General features: G+C 35.4%; 1 protein-coding gene across 1 annotated transcript in view; it reads left to right on the plus strand.

Moving 5' to 3' along the window:
* HTR4 (5-hydroxytryptamine receptor 4) overlaps nucleotides 1-20,734 on the plus strand; it is a 162,552-nt gene that overhangs the window by 25,327 nt on the left and 116,491 nt on the right. Inside the window, exons 2-3 of the mRNA XM_070934398.1 lie at nucleotides 12,067-12,192; nucleotides 16,893-17,093. Of these exons, the coding sequence (XP_070790499.1) occupies nucleotides 12,067-12,192; nucleotides 16,893-17,093 (327 nt within the window). The remainder of the gene's footprint in view (nucleotides 1-12,066; nucleotides 12,193-16,892; nucleotides 17,094-20,734) is intronic.

Genomic DNA, 20,734 nt, shown 5'->3' on the forward strand with positions numbered 1-20,734 from the left:
ACTGTCAAAATGTGGAGATTTTATTTGTTGTTGATGTTAACCAAGGATCTAACTTCTAATGAAAATTTTATATGTGGAAGATGAAAAGGTATAGCAAGAATGTCTATGGAGATTCTCAGTCATCCGGATCATGGTTGTCCCAAAGGTGCTTTTTTCAAAAGGCAACTGAACTTTGTTTTTCCTTGAAGACGTTTCAATTTCTGAACTGAAGAAGCTTCTTGGATGAGGAGTGAAATATTTTCAAGGAAAAAAAAGTCCAGTTGCCTTTGGGTATAGTCCAGTACACAGAAACATAGTACTTCAATCATGAATAGTCATCATAACAATAATTATACTCCAGTTTGTTATGGCCAGATCTCATTGGGAATATTCTTTTCAATTAGAAGTACCCCATTTTAAAAGGATATTTAAAAATGAAGGGAAGAAAAACTTTTTAACAATAAGAATTCTTAAACAGTAGAATAGATTTGGGAATTTATGGGCTTGTCTCTCATTGTAATTATTTAAGTAAGTTCTTCACCACTTAAATCCTGCCATCTCACTTTGTCTATGTTCTGGGCAGAGAAGGATACTTCTAAACGAAGTACTGAGTTGCAATACCAAATGTTTTTTACCCATTAAGGTAAAATGGATAAAGGTGTAAAGCCCAGAAGTATTGTTGCATATAGGAATAATGCTGGAGGCTGGCATTTTGCTTCACAGCTTTATATGACCTCCATTTTATTATGTTTAGTTAAATGAATCTAAAAATAATAGAATCAGCTGAACACAAACACTGATGACAGTAAAAAAAATATCCATGGACAGTTGTAGCTACAATATTATAGGCTCCAAAAATAGCTGGTTTACAAATTCCCTTGCAGTTCTGGGCTCTTGTTTTTCTCTACCTCGCTTTCTGCCTCATTTTTAGTAATTGATTTTACATGGCACAATACTTTGATTAAAAATGTGATATATAAAAATACAATATTTTTGTTCTGGGCAATCAAAACAACAAATATCATTGATGGTTATCAATCTCTAGCTGGAGAAGACAGTAAAAGAAGACAAATGATATCTACTGAAGAATTCTAGAATATTTTTTGGATTGCTGTACTTCTAGATTTCCTTAATGATTAGCTGCACTGAGAAATGAAAGAAGAAGAGGGGGAACAGAAAGCAGCATGATGATTTGTGAGAGAAGAAGGGAAAGAGAAATCAATAAAGAAGTTGTTACACACTCAGTTAGATTCCTCAAGCCCTGTCTGTCACACGTTAGCTAATTTATAATGGCTCTTCAAAAACGCCCACACTTTTCAGCAATGCTGTCTGAAGCATTTGCTCTTCTTGTTCATTCCTTTGTTTTTAACAGCTTCTTCTGTTCTCACAGTGAAAGGTAAAATAACCCCTCTCCAACTAAAAAAAATAGCTATTTTTTAAAGAAAAAACCTTTGCATCAATACAATAACTCCATTATCAGTCCTTAGATTCCCAAAATACAGTGTGTCAAATGCTGAAACTGAGTGTTAATTATTTATTTTAAAATACTCTACAACTTTACTGACATATTGAGAGAGAAGGGGGCAGAAAGATGATATCCAGATAAAGTAATAAGCTTTCAAAAAACATCTTGATTTCATGGAAACTCAAAATAATTTTATCCATTTGGCATCTACATTTGTCTAGTTGCTTATTTTTTGGTATTGGAAGAAGATTAATGAGAACTATGTCATAGCTCTAATAGTACCTGACTTTCTCACAATGCTCCAAGCAAGCAATTAACTGATAAAAAAACCTTATGCAATATCATTGCCCTGTAATACAGACCTTTTCAGGAACTAGATTTAGATTTTAATATAAAGCAAAGATTTGTGTATCCTCCTCTGTTTTTGAACTGAAATATGTTTTCTATAAAAAATATGAATACTAAGTACATTTTCTTTTTCAAACTTTGTTTTGTTTTTGGTATTTTCTGCTTTCTTTGGCTTTTACTATTTCATTCTGATTTTGTTTTTCTCTTTGGAACTTGTCTCTAGATAGAATCTTTTAAAATTTAAAGTTTCTGCATTGTCCCTTCAGTTGTACCTAGACACCTTATTGAGTACAAATTTGTCTTTTATGCCGAAATGAAATTGCATCTTATGCATATAAAAATAAGCTGACTTATATAGCCTTAGTGCCTTTCAGGTTCTGCCATTAAGAAAACGATTATAAGTAGGATGACTTACGTATCATGTGCTAGATGTGGAAATATGCAGTCATGGGGTCTGGGTGGCACGCCAAACTCAGAGAAATAAAGAGAAAGAGCAATCAACAGATCAATTTATATACTATTTTGCCCATTCAAGCTACCCTGTTTCCCCCAAAATAAGACATCCCCTGATAATAATCCCAATCAGGCTTTTGAGGGCATGGCAATAAGGCCAAGCGCTTATTTCAGGGTTCAAAAAAATATAAGACGGGGTCTTATTTTCGGGGAAACACAATATGTGTTAACTGGTGCAAAAATCTCAAGCAACAAAATTTCCTTAGAAATATCTAGATAAATTCTAGTTGCAAAAGGCAACTTCCCTGTTCGTTTCAATGACTGAAGGATAGAGAGTATAGAAAGTGGTAGACAGAGGGATATTCTAGATTGCCTCCTTTCATTCTCTCTTCTGCATAATACAAAGAAATTGTAGCCTGATAGATGACATATGATAAGGAATAGGTAAAGGGAGCATAAGCCTAAAATTGAAACATAAGCCTAAGATTGAAAATCAGGCTTGTCAGATGCTACATCTTTTCTATCCTGCTCTACGGAGTGGAGAGTTGGTCTCTGACAAAAAGCCACTTGAAGAGACTAGAAGCATTTGAAATGTGGATTTACAGGTGGCTATTACATATAAATTGGGTTGACAAAATCAGAAATGAGGAGGTGACAAGCCACCTGGGAAAGGCAAGGGAAATAATCAAAAGCATAAAAAAGCAAAAGTTAGACTATTTTGGACATGTGATATGACACCCAGAAAAATATGGCATACTTCACTTAATCCTCCAAGGAAAGATTGAAGGCAAACAAGGTCCAGGCAGAAGAACATCACGGCTTCAAAATCCAAGGGACTGGTTTGGACAAAACTCAACAGCACTTTTTAGTGCGGCTGTTGATAAAAATAGGATTGTCAACATGATCACCAACATCCAATGACAGATATGGAAGAAGAAGGAGAAGGAGAAGGAGAAGGAGAAGGAGGAGGAGGAGGAGAAGAAGAAGAAGAAGAAGAAGAAGAAGAAGAAGAAGAAGAAGAAGAAGAAGAAGAAGAAGAAGAAGAAGAAGAAGAAGAAGAAGAAGAAGAAGAAGAAGAAGAAGAAGAAGCATGAGTTCATGTGAATCTCTTAGTGGGTCTTGCTGACCATTGTATACTTCCAGAGTATGCTGGGATGTTATAATAGTTCTAACATCTAATAGTTCTCCTTTGGAAATAAAAGACCCATAGTGAGGTGTTGGCTGCAACTTTGGCCATTAATATTTAAAATGCTTTGGGTTTAAGTCTTGTATGTTTTTCCTTAACTGCCAGAAATCACTGAGAAAAATAATATTGAAGTATTTGGTAATATACACCAGTGTATGAAAATGGTGTAGCTTTATTCCTTTGCCAAGGTGGCAGATATCTAGGGCCAGTTTGGGGATGGATGACAACTAACACTAACCCAGATTAGATGGAAATATTATACTGTATGTTGTCCCCACTCAAATGGCTGCACCTTGCCTGCTTTGGCTGACTTTTTAAAAAATAAATTCAGCATAGTCAGTACATATATTGAAAACTAGGACATCACACTCCTATAAAGTATCTTTACCTACTGTGTGTTAAGAAATCTAACGAAGCAGACATGAAATCTATAATTTTAGGCCTATTTGTCTCTTAATACCTCCATGGTGTAGTTTAGATCAACAAATAATTGTAGACTATTTTATTTATTTGGAATATTCAATACTGTAGAGTTGCACATGCAGTTATTATAAAGAACTTAAAAATAAATCATGGCTGCCAGAAATGGCCATTCAGACAGAGAGGAAATTAAACCTGAAACTCACTTGGTATTGGGAAATTAAACTGCTGTCCCTGAACTTTAATGGAGGCTTCCATGCCTGCACTTAATGATCTACATTCTTTCACAGTTTCATAAATCTGCATACGGTGAACTGATTTTCTTTTAAAGGAAACATGAGAAATATGGATGAGCCTGGTGGCTCAGCAGACTGATAGCATTGTGATTAACACCAGCTGTCTGCAATTACTATAAGTTCGAATCTCACCAGGCTCAAGGTTGACTCAGCCTTCCATCCTTTCTAAGGTAGGTAAATTGAGGATCCAGTTTGTGGGGGCAATAAGCTGACTTTGTAAATATACAAAAGTATGAAGGCTATTGCTTAACGCATTGTAAGCCGCCCTGAGTCTCCAGAGAAGGGCGGCATATAAATCAAATTTTAAAAAAAATATTTCATTTCCGTCACAACCAGAGTGTTTTAGGTACCTCATGCTAAGACTATGAATAAAGTCTCACACTCTAATCTACAGCCCTAGGATACCTTGAAGGTCTCCCATCTATGTATTAGTGGCTTCAAAATTTGCACAATATGTTGGGAAGATGAATGATTTAGTGAAATGCATTTTCCCCTCAATGTAGGTCAGCAAGTATACTCCTTTCCCAACTTGTGCATCAGCCTGTCCAGAACGGTAGAGAACAATGGGGAAAGAGAATGTTAGATATTTCCAAAAAAGGAAAGTTATTTTATAGTCTTAGTTTGACCTAACTCCTATCAGATATGTTCTAACTTTGTGCTTCTGTGTTCTTGTTTCTTAGGATATTATTATGAGATTCGTGTCATAGCACCAAACCCAATGGAAATTAATAGTTAGATTTTTAAAAAAATCTAATAATCTAAAAATTGAGTTTCCATGTGGCTTCAAAATAATCCATCCATCCTACATGAAGGTCCAAGTTGTTCTGGGTACTTGGCTTGCCCATTTTCAGCCACTGCTGCACAAGCTGTACTGACTCCTGGTTTCTTTCCTAGTGCAATTCAAGGTGCTGGTTATCAACTAAATGACATGGGGCAAGGTTATCTGTGATGATACCTGTCCCTGAGGGCATATGCCCATCCCATCAAGTCAGATTAGGTAGACATGTTCCAGGCCCTTCCTTAAAGGTATCATCTGCAAGGACCTTGGAGACATTCCCTTTTTGTTGTTGTTGCCACCCTGACTCTTTGGAACAGCCCCCCCCCACACACACACAATGGAAAGCTGTTCCAAAAAGTCAGTAGAGCAGAAAGCTCCTCACCCATACTTTTGGTTAGAATAAAGTGAGCTCACTGTCCAGTTCCAAAAACTAAAAAAGACATATTGAGTTTATGGAGATTCTCAATCATCCAGGTCATAGTTGTCCTAAAGGTGCTTTTTCAAGAGGCAACTGGACTTTCTGATTTTTCTTTTCTTTGAAGACATTTCATCCAGGAAGCTGAAAAAGTGAAATGTCTTCAAAGAAAAGAAAAACCAGAAAGTCCAGTTGCTGCTTGAAAAAGCACCTTTGGGACACACATTGAATTTCTTCTAAGCAGTTCCCTTTATTGTTTCTCACCTCCAGGCAGGAAATCTCTTTTTTAATTTTTTATTTATTCTGTTTTTATTTAATATTATTGTGAGCCTCCTAGAATTATCTTGAATAAGGTAGGCAGCTATCATCATTATTCTACCAAATTCTTCACCAAAGATGGACATTTCCCCCAAATTAGTATTTATTGAATTTGTATTCATTTCTTCTGTCTGAAAAGAGTGATCAGGACAACTTCTAGTAACAGCATAAAATAAGAAATCAAGTTTAAAAGCATAGAATTAAGAAATGTAATTAAAATTTAAAGCAATCAAATTATCAATCATGTCATTGTTTTTAGAGCAGGGATATTTTTTTAAAAATATTTTAGAACTTTTTCTCAGACTCCTAAAAGATGTCTCTTAAATCTGAGTCCTTGGAAGTGGAAGTTTTTTTTAAAAAATGTGATATTATGTAGAACTATATGGAATTTTATAAGTGTAATTATGAAAATCACTGATGTAAAAAGAGGAAGAGAGAGGACTAGAGAGCCAAACTGTGATTACTTAGTTATACTTGGCTCAAGATACTTTGATCACTGCAGAATCAAACCAACTTGTTTCATGAACTGACCGAAATGCAGTGACCCAAAGTCTGGGGCAGGCATTGAAACTAATTATAGCAAAGACTAGAAACCGTTCAGATTATAGCAGACAGCCTGACAGTCTCTTGTGTATTACTTGCTGAAGCCATAATTGCATTTTTAGTTGAGTTAAAGTATGCTCAGTGGGACAGAACTGCCTAATTAAGAGTACTATTTCCCTGGATGCAGCCATTTGTCATTTTATTTGAAGTTCTGCTACTGTTTTACCCATGGAAGCTGAAATCTCTCTTGGATAAAATACTCATATTACTTTGTCGTAATTTATTCTATGGATTACAAGACACAAATAGATGGAGGATAGTAGATTAAGTTGTTAACAGAAAGGCAGATTGAACGGAAAGGCCTGTGAGTTGAGATTCAGGATAGAAATATCACTTAGTCGTATATACCGCCCCATAGTGCTTTACAGCCTTCTCTAAGCGGTTTAATCTGGGTCCTCATTTTACTGACCTCAGAAGGATGGAAGGTTGGGTCAACCTTCAGCCGGTCAGCATCGAACTGCCAAATTGCAGTCAGCTGACAGTCAGCAGAATTACTCTGCAATACTGCATTCTAACCATTATGCCACATTCTAACCACAATCCACAATCTAATATATGTGCACCGAATGAAGAAGATAGTCTTTTTACTAAATACCCCTGTTATATTAGAGGGTTAAAACCCTTCAGCTGTTTCTGAAAAGTGAAATACTATCAGTGGCAGATAATATCTCACAAAACTTCACCTGATTACAATTGAAAGAAAAACAATGCTTGTATTTTTTCTGAAAATCTCTTTTAAGAACTTTGAGCTTACCTCTTGTTGAACTTGTTGATCCAAAAAGTTCCATAAGCAGTATTGATGTGCTACTTACATGAGTAAAGTAACCATATGGAAAGGAGCCATGCATGAATCCCTGTCTTTAAAGCCATTCTCCTCTGCACTTTTACCATGTATAACATCTGAACTGGAAAGCCTTTTCTGATTGTAGAGACTCAGCACAGAATTAAGAGCACTACTTATACATAATGCAAAATTGTGAGAGGAATTCTTCCATAAATTTTCTTCCAGGAAATTTAGAAAGGGCCTGGTGACTCAGCAGACTGATAGCATTGTGATTAACACCAGCTGTCTGCAATTACTGTAAGTTCGAATCTCACCAGGCTCAAGGTTGACTCAGCCTTCCATCCTTTCTAAGGTAGGTAAATTGAGGACCCAGTTTGTGGGGGCAATAAGCTGACTTTGTATAAATATACAAAAGTATGAAGACTATTGCTTAACGCATTGTAAGCCACCCTGAGTTTCCGGAGAAGGGCGGCATATAAATCAAATTAAAAAATAATAATAATTGTTATGCTGAATACAATGGTAGTGGGACTAGTAATGACAAGGGTTAGGTGTAACCTAATCGTAAAGCAGTAACAGAGTTGGAAGGGACCTTGGAGGTCATCTAGTCCAATCCTGTTCTCTCAGGAGATTTATACTATTTTTGATAAATGGCTGACCAGTCTCTTGTTAAAAGTCTCCAGTGATGGGGTACCCACAACTTCTGAAGGCAATTTGTTCCACTGGTTAATTGTTTTCACTGTTAGGAATTTTCTCCTTAGTTCAAGATTGTTTCTCTCCCTGGTTAATTTCCATCCATTGTTTCTTGTCCTGCCTACAGGTGCTTTGGTAAATAGGTTGGCCCCCTCTTCCTTGTGGCAGCCCTTCAAATATTGGAAGACTGTCCAAGCTTTCCATCTATTAATAGAGGAGACTTATGAATAAAGGTAAAAGTAAAGGTTCCCCTTGCACATATGTGCTAGTCGTTCCTGACTCTGGGGGGCAGTGTTCATCTCTCTAGCCAAAGAGCCAGAGCTGTCCGAAGACATCTCTGTGATCATGTGGCTGGCATGATTAAATGCCAAAGGTGCACGGAACACTGTTACCTTCCCACCAAAGGTGGTCCCTATTTTTCTACTTGCATTTTTTACATGCTTTCGAACTGCTAGGTTGGCAGAAGCTGGGACAAATAACGGGAGCTCACTCCGTTATGCGGCACTAGGGATTTTAACTGCTGAACTGCCGACCTTTCAACAAGCTCAGCGTTTTATTATTAAATTATTAAATTTAGTAAATTAAATTATTAAAGTAGACCAAAGTCCTGAAGTACTTCCTATGCAACCTCTTCATGGGAGTTTACACATGTGGAAATTAGTGAAGAATGAAAAGAGTATATGCCCCTGGCAGAGTCATCCAAGACATGAAAATTATACCAAATGCCCAGCTAAAGCAAGCAGCCATTGACGTTGGCAGCAGCAACATAGGAAGATGCTGGGTGTTCGTGATTATTTGGTTAATCATGACAAAAGGATCATTTCATGGTATATGGGAGAAAATAACAGTAAACCATTTCTATATACTACCAAGACGACCATATGGGAAAAAATGTTACCATGATGGATGATATAATGTCAAATGATGGACCCCTAAGGTCAGAAGTCACTCAACATGTTACTGAAGAAATGCTGAGGATCATCTGGAGTACTAATGATATTTATAATAAAGCTAGAATAAAAATCTTTGGAAAGTCAAGTTGCTGATGTTGCCATGTAGAAAAAGAAAACCTGAAGCTGCCAAGGTAGAATTACAGTGGGACCATGGAATGTAAGAAACATGAACAAAGGAAAGCTCAAGACAATGTAAGCTGAAATATGTCAACTACATGTTGACATTTTACACATCACAAAATTGAAATGAATAGGATTTGCACATCAGATTTTTCAGTTAAAATATCAAATTGTTTACTACTTAGGACATAAAGAACAAAGAACGAATGATGTTGTTTACATAGTCAGGAAGTCTACAAAAAGACCAATACTGGGACACAGAATAGTCAATGCCAAATGATTTTGTGGAGAACCCCTTTACTGTGATATTCATCCAAATTTATGTTTACCAGGTTAATGAGTTTTATGGTTTAGTGCAGTCTGAACTCAGCAGAACATTCAAACAACTTACAGTATGTCGCTTGGAGTTGCAGTTTGGAATGCCAAAAATTGTCATGAAAAGGAAAAAAAACATAGTTCAGTTGTATGACTTAAAAAACAGAAATGAGAATGGCTTATCAGTTTCTGTCAACCCAATGATTTTGCAGTGTCTGCCCCCTGGAATAATACCCCTCCTTAAGATTCACCCCTTCAGTTAGTTCAGACGATTTTGAAGATCTGGCTTTGCTCCCAGGCCTAAGATTAGGATAGCAGTTCATGAGAGTTACTGATTTCTTGCTAAATTGTGTTTTTTTCTGGACGTATATGCTTTTTTTCCTGTTTTATTGGTTCCTGTCCTTGAATGTAAACCATTCAGACTCATCTAGGAGTCAGACAGCCCCCCCCAATGCAGTAAATAAATAAATAGATAATAAATTCTTCCAACAGGCAAACAGCATCTATCTACATGGACATTACCAGATGGAGTGGATAGAAATCAATTTGCTTTTTTTTATTGGTACAGAGAAGGGGAAGAACTCAATTATCACAGCAAAGTCATGACTGGGGCTGACTCTGGAACATATCACAAACTGTTCAAGTAAGAAAATAAAAGCAGCCAAATGAAGCTAACCAATTTCCATGATACCATCATGAGCACATGCCCACTCTTTTCATGATTTTTTTTTTTAGTAAATTATGTGTAAAGTTCTTACATGCATAACCTAATAATATGTACAATTTAAACAATCTAAATTATAGAAAACCCATGTACTATACTTTAAATTCATATGATTGTTCAGTGCCCTTTGTAGCTGTGTGGACAATTAAATCTGGATCTCCCCGATTCAAAGATAATATTTTCAAATATGCTCCACTTGTGCTTATGTAGGGTAGGATTTTGCTTGCATTTTAAACTCTTAGGAAATTGATTTAAAATATAACTTGTGGACCCTAAGCTCCTTTCTGGAATATAATCTATTACAATGCAGGCTTGCATAAAGAATTAGCTGGTATGAGTTGAGTTGCTGCTGAAAACTTATGTAAACACATCTTATATAAATTTTGTATTAGAAAGGAAATAGTAGAAATAATGTACCACATTGCAAAATGAACTGTTTAAATTCCTTTACTCTAACAGTGAAAAAAAGTTTTCATTTTGACAACCAAATATAGAATATTAAAATAAGGTTCAATGAATTGCTACTGTGTAAGTTTGTCATTATCAGTTTATGAACGGATGACAGAACACTTGTAAGAATCCAATATTTTATGAAGGAGAGGTGAAGGTTATTCCATCCCAAAGAGTATGATCACTTAATAATGGTTGAATTCAGATATTAATTGAAGTACTTTATAATTGTTCATCTCAGAATTATAACAGGCCATAATTAACATTTTTATCTGATTCAACATTGTCTATAATAATTCATTAATGCCTACTCAATTATGGTTTAATATGTTCCAGTTTCTTCTTACTTAAAGATTCAGTAATTAATACAATTAGGAATTGCATCTACTTTCCCAGAATTCAGGTTCTTTCTCTCTGGACATTCTTTCATGGCAAGGTGACTTCCTTTACACAACAGGTGCCATTTTTTCTTTTTGCTTATACAAGCAAAAAGACTGTTGAACATTGAAGACTGTTGTTATGATGGAAAAGACAAGTGTAGTTTGAATTACATTCTGCCTTGGCTATAAGGGATCCAAGACTGTCAAATTGAATCTCTTGCTTCAAAGATTTCTATTTTCCTGACTTCAACCAAATGTTCACATCCCACAACTACAACACGGCTGTGTCACATAAATATACTGCTATGGGGACTCCCATTTTTCTGTCACATTTCAAGAAAGCTATGGAAATCTTGGGGAACAATATTGAAGCGTAATCCAAAAAACAAACAAACAGACAAAAACAGGTTCATGTGATCAGTTGAGCAAAATGAGGAGCTCAACCTGTATGGGATGGAATAGCATTTCTCTTACATGCAAATTTGTAGTTGTTCTAATGTAACCATAAATATGAATGCCCAGAGTCTGCCTGAGACCAATATTCCCATTATAGGCTAGTGCTTATTCCTGGAAAATGCTTATGTAGGTATGGTAATCACAAAGGTTTGCTGTATATCTCTCTGGGTTTGAAGAGAGTTCCTGTAAAACATTGAATTGTTGAAACAATTGGACTGATTTGAGGGATTTGTTTTGGAATCTTATCTAACATGTTGGATGACAGCCTTGACTAGGATACAACCTTTTTTTTTTTTTTTGTATAATCTCCTATTATCAGCTTCTTGCTAGTTTTCCCAGCACCACAAGAAATGGATGAAAAAAAAAAAGAGATTTTATTTATGGTTAGTGTGCTTGCTCTGATTGATGTAGGGATTGACTTAGAGGATTCTGGGTGCAAACTAAGTAGGAAATTATTTTACAGTAATTTTCCAGCCTAGATAACATCATCATATAGGTACTGTCAGTTCTATATTTTTTTCAAAAAATTGCATGTCTGAACCACCTGTTTTAATAAAACCAAGATATATAAATTAAATTTCTGGGTAATTAATTAATTAATTGAAGAACAATTCTAAATATAGGTTGAAAAATTAATTACAAAAAGAGTCTGTAAAATGTGTCCTGAAGTTTTGAACTACAAAATAGGAGTGGTGTTAGGGATTGGTCACCTTACATGTAATGTTTGTTTTTCTTACTTTTCTACTTACCCTGTAAGTAGACCAGTTTCCTTGTAAATTATGTTTATTTACAACCATTAGTTGTTGGAAATTAGTGTGGTTTCTGCAGACGAAGAAGCTAAATTATGTACAGAGACTCAGAATAACCAAACCAATTTGGCACTGCCTATATATATTCTTGAGGGTTTACATCTGTACCTTTTCTTTACAGCTCAACTGAAGGATTTGGTGTGGCAGAGAAGATTACACTGCTCACTTTTATTTCAGCAGTTATTCTTATGGCTATCTTGGGAAACCTACTGGTGATGGTTGCCGTATGCAGGGACAGGCAACTGAGGTGAGTCCTTGCATATGTTAGCGTCAATCTCTTTGCTTCAAAGAGGTTCACAAAAAGTGAAATAAAAAGATAAAAACAACACTGAATGTCAACAGTATGATAAAGAACATTCTGCTTCCCGCTCATGCCTGGCTGTTAGTGTCATATCAAACTTCTGATGTTTGCAGTGTATTTGGGATTGGAATATATGTAGCTGGTCTGCAAATGTCTAGCATTTACAATTCTATTTTTAAAATGGTTTTTAATTGAAGATTTTTAACAGTAATAAAAGCTAATACAAAATGAAATTATTTAAAGAGAAAGAATGGAAAAAAGAAATATAGAGAAAAGAAAATTCAGAAAATAAATAAAAAAAGAACAAAAATATTTAGAGTGACTTCCAATCTTCTTTACATCAAGTACCAGCAAATGTGACATCCCTCCTCCCCCTTTGAAATTACTTTACATATATCACTTCTTTCCATTTCAATCCGCCATCCAAAAACCAGTGATAGTCTTTTCTAGTTTCAGCAAAAAGCTCATAAAGGGTTTCCAATATTTTATAAAAATATTCATTACCTTCATCCCTCATGAAACAAATCAATTTTATATTTTTTGCTCTTACATAGTATTCTGACATTGTTAATCCTTAATTTGATATTGAAATATTGTTCTTCAATATGGATATTCTCCATCCATATATTTTATCCATTTTTGTCTCCTCCTCCTCTCCCTCTCCTCCTGCTCCATCATCCTATTATCTCAAATTTAAATTAAACCATTTAAATTCTTGTTAAGCTTTTTGTCAGGGCAAAATCTCTGTTCAAAGGGGCCCTTTTGGTATCTTCCTTTAGTAATGGCTATTGAAAGGATAAAGCACTTCTAAATTTTGGGATCATTATGTGGGTAGTTAGCTGGTTGGAGAAGATGTGCAGAATGGCTCAAGAAGGTGTTTCTTGGTAGAACTGGAAAGTCTGCTTGAAGTTCTAAATCTATGGCCTGCTGTTTGACATCAGCTTGTGTGCATTCATAACCCATCAAAGTGGTAATAGTGGTAATAGAAAAGCCATAGAGTTGTAGTTTGGCATGTATTGCTTGGCACCAGGGATACTGAAAGCTCTCAATCATAATTAAAGGGGTCAAGCCAGCTGAAAAAAAAGATATCTTAAGACAATAGGAGAAGATGAAAATCCAGACAGCAGTAGGCCAGTTTCATAGTGAAGGACCAAGTTTGAAGTGCAACAAGGGGATTAAAGAAATGGGTCTCAAAAATTTAAATTGAACTCTTTCCAAGAAGGAATGATCTGTAGGGGCCCAGCTCCTACTTTTAGGACTCCAAAAAGTAGCTGGACTTGGATCTTAGCCAAAAAGATTTTAATCACTGAAGGTATATGCTAAACTCCTTTTGAAGAATTGATTGATTTGATTGAATGTGCTGCACAATGTTCTTAAGGTGAAATCCTTTAATAAAGTTCCCATAGTGTTATTAGGATTAGAGCAGTGGTTCTTAACTTCTGGTCCTCAGAGCTCTGCGAGACCGCAATGTCATCACAGAAGTTCTGTGAAGGCTTGAAAAAATATTATGTTTTAAATCTTGGGGTTCCTTGGTCACAAAAGGTATTTAAGGGTGAACAAAAAGTTGAGAACCAGTGGATTAGAGTTTTCACTTTGACCTCTGCTGCCTGTATAAAAATAATTCCTGACTACACAGACATAAGAGAGAACAATGAAGGTTTTTAAAGATGTAGATAAATTATCCAAAGAAAAATTGGATGTACTGAATACAGTTAAGCATTTAAAAACAAGAAAAATAAAACAACTGGAAAAATTTAATTCCTGAGTCAGTCTTTGACATCCATAGGAATTACTGTTCTGAGCAGCAGTTGCCTTGATAACCACTAGGCACCATCCCCCATTTAATTTGATTATGTTTTAGAGACTTTTATTTAAAAATAATTTAGAGAGAAACTAGTGTCTTATTGATGCCTTCCAGGAAATATATATCTTTCAGAATTGATTAACATTTATTAACCTGTCAGAAAGATTTCTTAATTTAAAGAAAAGAACAAAACCTGAAAACCATCTATTGTGGGTTTTTTTTTTCTTTTTTTTGAAGCTTAGATTTTCATTTTTGAAAAACCTTGTTTTCAAGCTTGGTTAATTAAAGCATTAGAACAGATAATTATACCATTACTTATCATTAATACGTGATTTTATTTTTATTTTGCTTCTGTTCTGCCACACAAATCTTCATAGCAAAAAAGGAGCCTTATTTCACTTGAATAAATTGTGCAGTGCTTGCTGTTTTGATCACAACTATTTGAAGAACATTGTTGTTTTATTAAAGCTATTTAATATTTAACCAGTGTGTAAAGCATTTTAAAATATGAAAGAAAATACCAGTAAATATCAATCAGCAATTGAGAAAATATGTAAAATGATTATATTTCTTCAAGTAAGGATTGAAATAGGATATCTCTTTTTATTCTTTACATACACAGTTGCTGTTTTTTCTCTAAATCATGTCTGACTTTGTGACCCCATGGACCATAGCATGCCAGGCCTCCCTGTCCTACACTGTCTCCCAAAATTTGCCCAAATTCATGTTCATTGCGTTGATGTCACTACCTAACCATCTCATCCTCTGCTGTCACTTTCTCCTTTTGCCTTCAATCTTTCCCAACATCTTGGGTCTTTTCCAATGAATCATTTCTTCTGATTTGGTGGCCAAAGTATTTGAGTTTCAGCATCAGTATCTGTCTTTCCCAAGAACAGGATTGATTTCCTTTAGGTTTGATAGATTTGATCTCCTTGCAGTGAAAAGTCTTCTCCAGCACCACAATTTGAAAGCATCAATTCTTCAGTTCCTTATGGTCCACCTTTCACAGTCATATATTACATATATATATTAAACCATAGCTTTAAATATATATACCTTTAAATATATGTACCTTTGTCATCAAGGGGATGTCTCTGCTTTTTAATATGTTGCCATAGTTTTTCTCCCAAGGAGCAGGTGTCTTTTAATTTCATGGTTGCAGTCGCTGTCTGCAGTGATATTAGCCCCCCCCCCCCCATAAAATTTGTCACTGCTTCCATTTCTTCCCCTTCTATTTGTCAGGAAGTGATGAGATGGGAAGCCTTGAACTTAGCTTTTTTAATGTTCAGTTTCAAGCCAACTTTTGCATCCTTCTTTTTCATCCTCATCAGTTCCTTTTCACTTTCTGCTATTAAAGTGATATTGTGTGCATATCTGAGATTGTTGATATTTCTCTGAGCAATCTTAATTCTGACTTGTGATTCATCCAAGCCGACATTTTGTATGATGTACTCTACATATGTTAAATAAGCAGTGTGACTTACACATAGAGAGACACAAGCAAATTCACTCCAAACAGGTATGTTATTTATGTCAAGTATTTTTATTTGATTATATTGCCAATTTAATAATCTATTATTTCTTGGACAGTTACATCCAAAGCAAATATTACTGTATAGTGCTTTAAGAACAGAATTACATAGCTGTTGCGGAGGAACAAAAATGTGTCAGATTTTCTTTTCTTTTTGTGTGTGTAGTATAGTCAAACACTCCAAGCCTTCAAGGTAGCAATTAATATTAGAGTAAGGAAATGAGTAGTCCATTGTGTACTGATGTAGAAGGAAAGCTTTATTACATATTTCAAAAGCAGAAATACTTGACTGGCAAGGGAATTTATGAGAAACGTTGGCAATTTTTTCCAGGTTCTCAATTCATAGTTGTGACAGTTGCAGAGAAAACTACAAACAAGAGTCTTGGTTTATATGTCATTCTCTTCTTGGCATCAATCTACATATCTTTTGATCCTAGCTAAAGCTTCCGAGGCTGCAAACTTTATATTGAAATAGTTACTGCGGTTCCAATACTAATTCTAGATTCCAAAGAATCTGCAATATATGGATTGGTTTTAGTTCTTCCATCCAATCATGACCAGTTCTCAGAGACTAGCTGCACAAGTCTCTGTACTTTTCTTAGCAAGACTTTTCAGAAGTGGTTTGCCATTGCCTTGTTTTAAGGACTGAGAAACAGTGGTCTGCCTCAGATCATCCTGCTGGCTTTGTGCCCAAAGAGGAACTAGAATTCACAGTCTCCTAGTTTCTAGCCTGATGCCTTAACCACTATACCAAACTGGCTCTCTATATAGTCTATAATGCTTGGCAAATACTAAAATGAAATTTTTTTCATGCGTGAGTAATGACCGCATTCAGGACCAGAAAACAGTTTGATACCATCTTTTTAGAAAATTCTATATTCATAAACATTTTTAACAATACAATAGGATGCTTCAAAATGTATGAAATCAAGTTGCTATCAGAATAGTGTTAACTAAAATGCATCATTTTGATGGATAAATTATAGGTTTTTTTACCTAATGTTTTCTGACCATGATTGCTAATGAAAATTGTTTTAAAAATTGAAAAAGCACTTGAAGTGAGCTTGTTCAAATTGAAAACGTACTAAAATATAAATCAATTCTATATGGCTGATGAGGGTAATCTGTAAATTTCACCTTCAGGAGAAATAGAGTTCCTTTTGGAACAACTTTTACAAATAAACAAATATTAAACAAAATGTGCATTTGATTAATACAGAAATAATGCAGTAAATGGGTAACCAATTTTAAATTCAGAACTAACTTCTGTCTAATACTTAAGGATCAATGCTTGTATATCTCATTTTACAGGAGAATCAAGACCAATTATTTCATAGTCTCTCTCGCCTTTGCTGACTTGCTAGTATCTGTTTTGGTGATGCCATTTGGAGCAATTGAACTGGTTCAAGATAACTGGATTTATGGAAGGATGTTCTGTTTGGTTCGCACTTCTCTTGATGTCCTCCTCACTACTGCATCAATTCTTCATCTGTGCTGTATCTCATTAGACAGGTAGGAGCAAAGAAATGTCTATTTTATTTTGCACTGTTTATTTTCCTTACAATCTATACTTTTCAGTGAGATGCAAATTTAGGATCAGGCTGTAGAGAACTATTCTATATGCAGTACTTACTCTGTGCTCCACCTCTCCTCATTAATAGGTGTTAATTCTGCATAAGGAGTGAAATATATAAGCTGGATACCCTGGCTGGAGAAAATTTTGTGTTCCTTTTTTGCTTTGGGGGAAAGTTTGAGAGTATTGATCATTATAGAAGCTCAAAATACCCGGCATACCTTTAAAATTCCAAACCTTCAAAAACATCATGCTGATTATTCCTATGGTTTTATGTGTGTACTTACTTTTTGGGCTCTTAAAACCTCCTGATGTCCGAAACATTAAAAAGCCCAACATGTTTGTTCTTGTTTATTACAAGTAATATCACAAGGTACTAGCTCTGCTCTTAATGGCCCTGGGCAAATAGCACCTTTTCCAACTAGCAAATGTTATTTAGGACATAAACTTTCATGAGCTGTAGCTCTCCTCCTTAGAGCTGTCATTGCTTAATGCAGAAAAATATTACCTTAATTTTAGGGTTTTATGACTACAGAAAGGGATTGTGCTTTTTATGTTGTTTCGTGTATTATTCTCACATAGGAGTGATCCTTGGCTGCGATAAAAGCAAACTTCAGATGACCTTCAAAACATTATACTGCATACTGTGTGCCTGTCCATATTGCACTTAGTCACATTACTACGATAAACAAAGGAGTTCCAAATGAGGGGATAATATGGGGGCAGTAGCATCTCCAAGAGAGGAAGATATTTCCCATTCTTTCTTCAAGAATACCCAGACTGCCCATCAGTTCCCCACAAGGCTTGACATCCTATATCATAGGAAACAGACTTAGAAGGAATAGGCCATTTATCCAAGAGTGGGTTTCCTTCTCCAAGGACTAATTTCAAGCCATCTTTGCATTATCAAAGGCTGCTAAATGGAAAAGGGATAAGTACAATAGCCTTGAATACCGACAAATCATTTTTATGAAAAGGGAGACATGCAGGCTTTCATCTTGAAGGCAAGTGCTGAATTTTGATTAACAATGGAAAAGTGATCCATTATTCACGCTGGGGTTAGGCTCCGGAATCTAAATGGCTCCTTCCAACTTTATGCTTCTATGATTTTATGATGCCAGAAAATGTGGGTTAGATACTTCACCTTGGAGCAGATACAGTGTGGCATGCTTGAAGCCATGTCACTGATACTAACCACTCCATTCCCCAAAGTAAAATTAGAAGTTGGTGACCAATTTTAAGACTAAGCTTAAAATGTCCTGCTAGATCTTCTGCTCTTCTTTCTCTCTCTCTCTTTTGATCCTGCCTCACTGCCCTAGGCAAATGATACTTGTAGTCTGTGACAATGACTCTGTTGCTTGTGTCTTAGCAGGAGCTGACAAGGCATTATAACTAATTGTCAAACCCATCTTAAGCACTGAGCTATGTAATTGAAATTCACAGTACCAGATTGCCAAAAGCAGTGATTTATTCCTCCAGAATTGTGACTGGATGCTTGAGAACATCGGCTTCTTCCGTGGGATTTATCTGCTTTATATGTCAAGGGTTTTCTGTTATGGTTTCATGCTCTTTGCTATCATCTTTGGCTTCCTTTTGGGTCCCGACCCTCACTTAAAAGCCATCTCTTTTTCAGCAAATTTCATAAACTATTTCAACTTCTTCCCTCAAGAAGACGCTATAGAGCATTGCACACCAAAACGACAAGACACAAGGACAGTTTTTTCCCCCATGCCATCACTCTGCTAATTCCCTAATTCCTACAACACTGTCAAACTACCTAGTAGGGTTGTATTACTATTCTTCTTCTCATCTTTCTTACAGGTAGTGCTCGACTTATAACAGTTTGTTTAGTGACCATTCAAAGTTACAATAACACTGAAAAAAGTTTCTTATGACCAGTTTTCACACTTTTGACCCCATAGTCATATGATCAAAATGCAGATGCTTAGCAATTGACTCATATTTATGACAATTGCAGTGTCCTTTTGTGACCTTCTGAGAAGCAAAGTCAATAGGAAAGCCAGATTCACTTAACAACAGTTTGAATTTAACAACTAGTTTGTTAAATTAATTTAACAACTAATTTAACAACTACAGTGAGTCACTTAACAACTGTGGCAAGAAGAGGAAACTCACTTAACAAATGTTTCACTTAGCAACAGAAATTTTGGGCTCAATTGTGGTCATAAATCAAGGATTACCTATATTTCCTTATCTTCTTATGACTATAACTTTGTTGCTTTTACATTATTTACATTATTTGTTTTATTTAGCATCCTGGTATGATTTATGTTGATTGCTTATTTTGTATCCTATCACTATCGCTGAGTGTTGTATCTTATGATTTCGGGTGAATGTATTTTATGATGATTGTGATCATGATTTATCACTTGTTGCTTGTATGTACACTGAAAGCTTATGCACCGGAGACAAATTCCTTGTATGTCCAATCACACTTGGGCAGTATTGGGCAGAATTCTATTTTATTTTTTTTAAAAAAATCATTTTTTTTAAAGGAGTGCTAAATTCAGCATAAGAAACTAATATTCTAATATTCCACTATGGCTAAAAAATTACTAAAAACAGTTTTTGATGGTGGAGATATATAGATATAATCTATATTTTTCCTATCAATACAGAACTATTCCACTGATAGATTTGTCATTTGATGGTTCCTAGAGAGGCAAATATCTCATGTATGTAAAATCCTTCCATTTTACGCAGAGTAACCTTGTTAAAATGCTCACAAGAGATTCACATACATGGAAGATATACTAGATCCTCCTGACTTGCCATGAAGGCAAGTCAGGAGGAGTCAGATAGCAGTTTTTCTAACTAAGACATTTTATTTAAAAATTTAAATTTATTTCAGTTTTATTTAAATCAGTACAGAGTTAAAAGAGGACGAATGTACTTTTTTCCTCCTGCAGGTGATATTTCCTGATTTTCAGTTCTCCATCTGAACCTGATTTTTTTTTCCTCCTCTGCTGGAGAAAGCTTCCCAGCTCTCTCTTAAGGAAGAATCTTTAGAGATACTGTTCCTGTTCCTTCTCAGTAGTGAAGAGGGAAGATTTGCAGAATGAAAACTAGTGATGGAGAAGGATACATCTCCACGCCCATGTTTTGTTGCTTTGAAACAAAGTGCTATCTCTGGTGACATCCATTGGCCTGAAAAATACAAAAATATGAGCTGATCTTCGGAATTGTGCCAGTTTGTTCAATAATGACAGGAAGCAGCTGTGACAGCAATAAATGACAACTTAGTACATGGCCGCAGCTGATATTCTTTATGAGACTTCTATGCACAATGCTAGAATTTATAGGGTACAAAAATAGGAGTTACAACAAAATTCTTTTATTCAGCATAATATATGTATATACTGCTGCACTCTCTCCTCCAATTACAATAGAACAGAAATGATATTGTTCCTCAAATATGATACACAAGCACATAAAGTAAGCATATTCTTCTCATTTATCTAGCTATTTTCTTTGAATATTGATTTAATATTCAAAGATTAAGATTAATATTCAAAGAATATTAAAATTCTGAGATTGAATTTAATATTCAAATATTAAT

Source organism: Pituophis catenifer, unplaced genomic scaffold (genome assembly GCF_029215685.1).
Source record: "Pituophis catenifer annectens isolate HBS135680 unplaced genomic scaffold, rPitCat1.0.hap2 SCAF_2, whole genome shotgun sequence".
NCBI classification, from domain to species: domain Eukaryota; kingdom Metazoa; phylum Chordata; class Lepidosauria; order Squamata; family Colubridae; genus Pituophis; species Pituophis catenifer.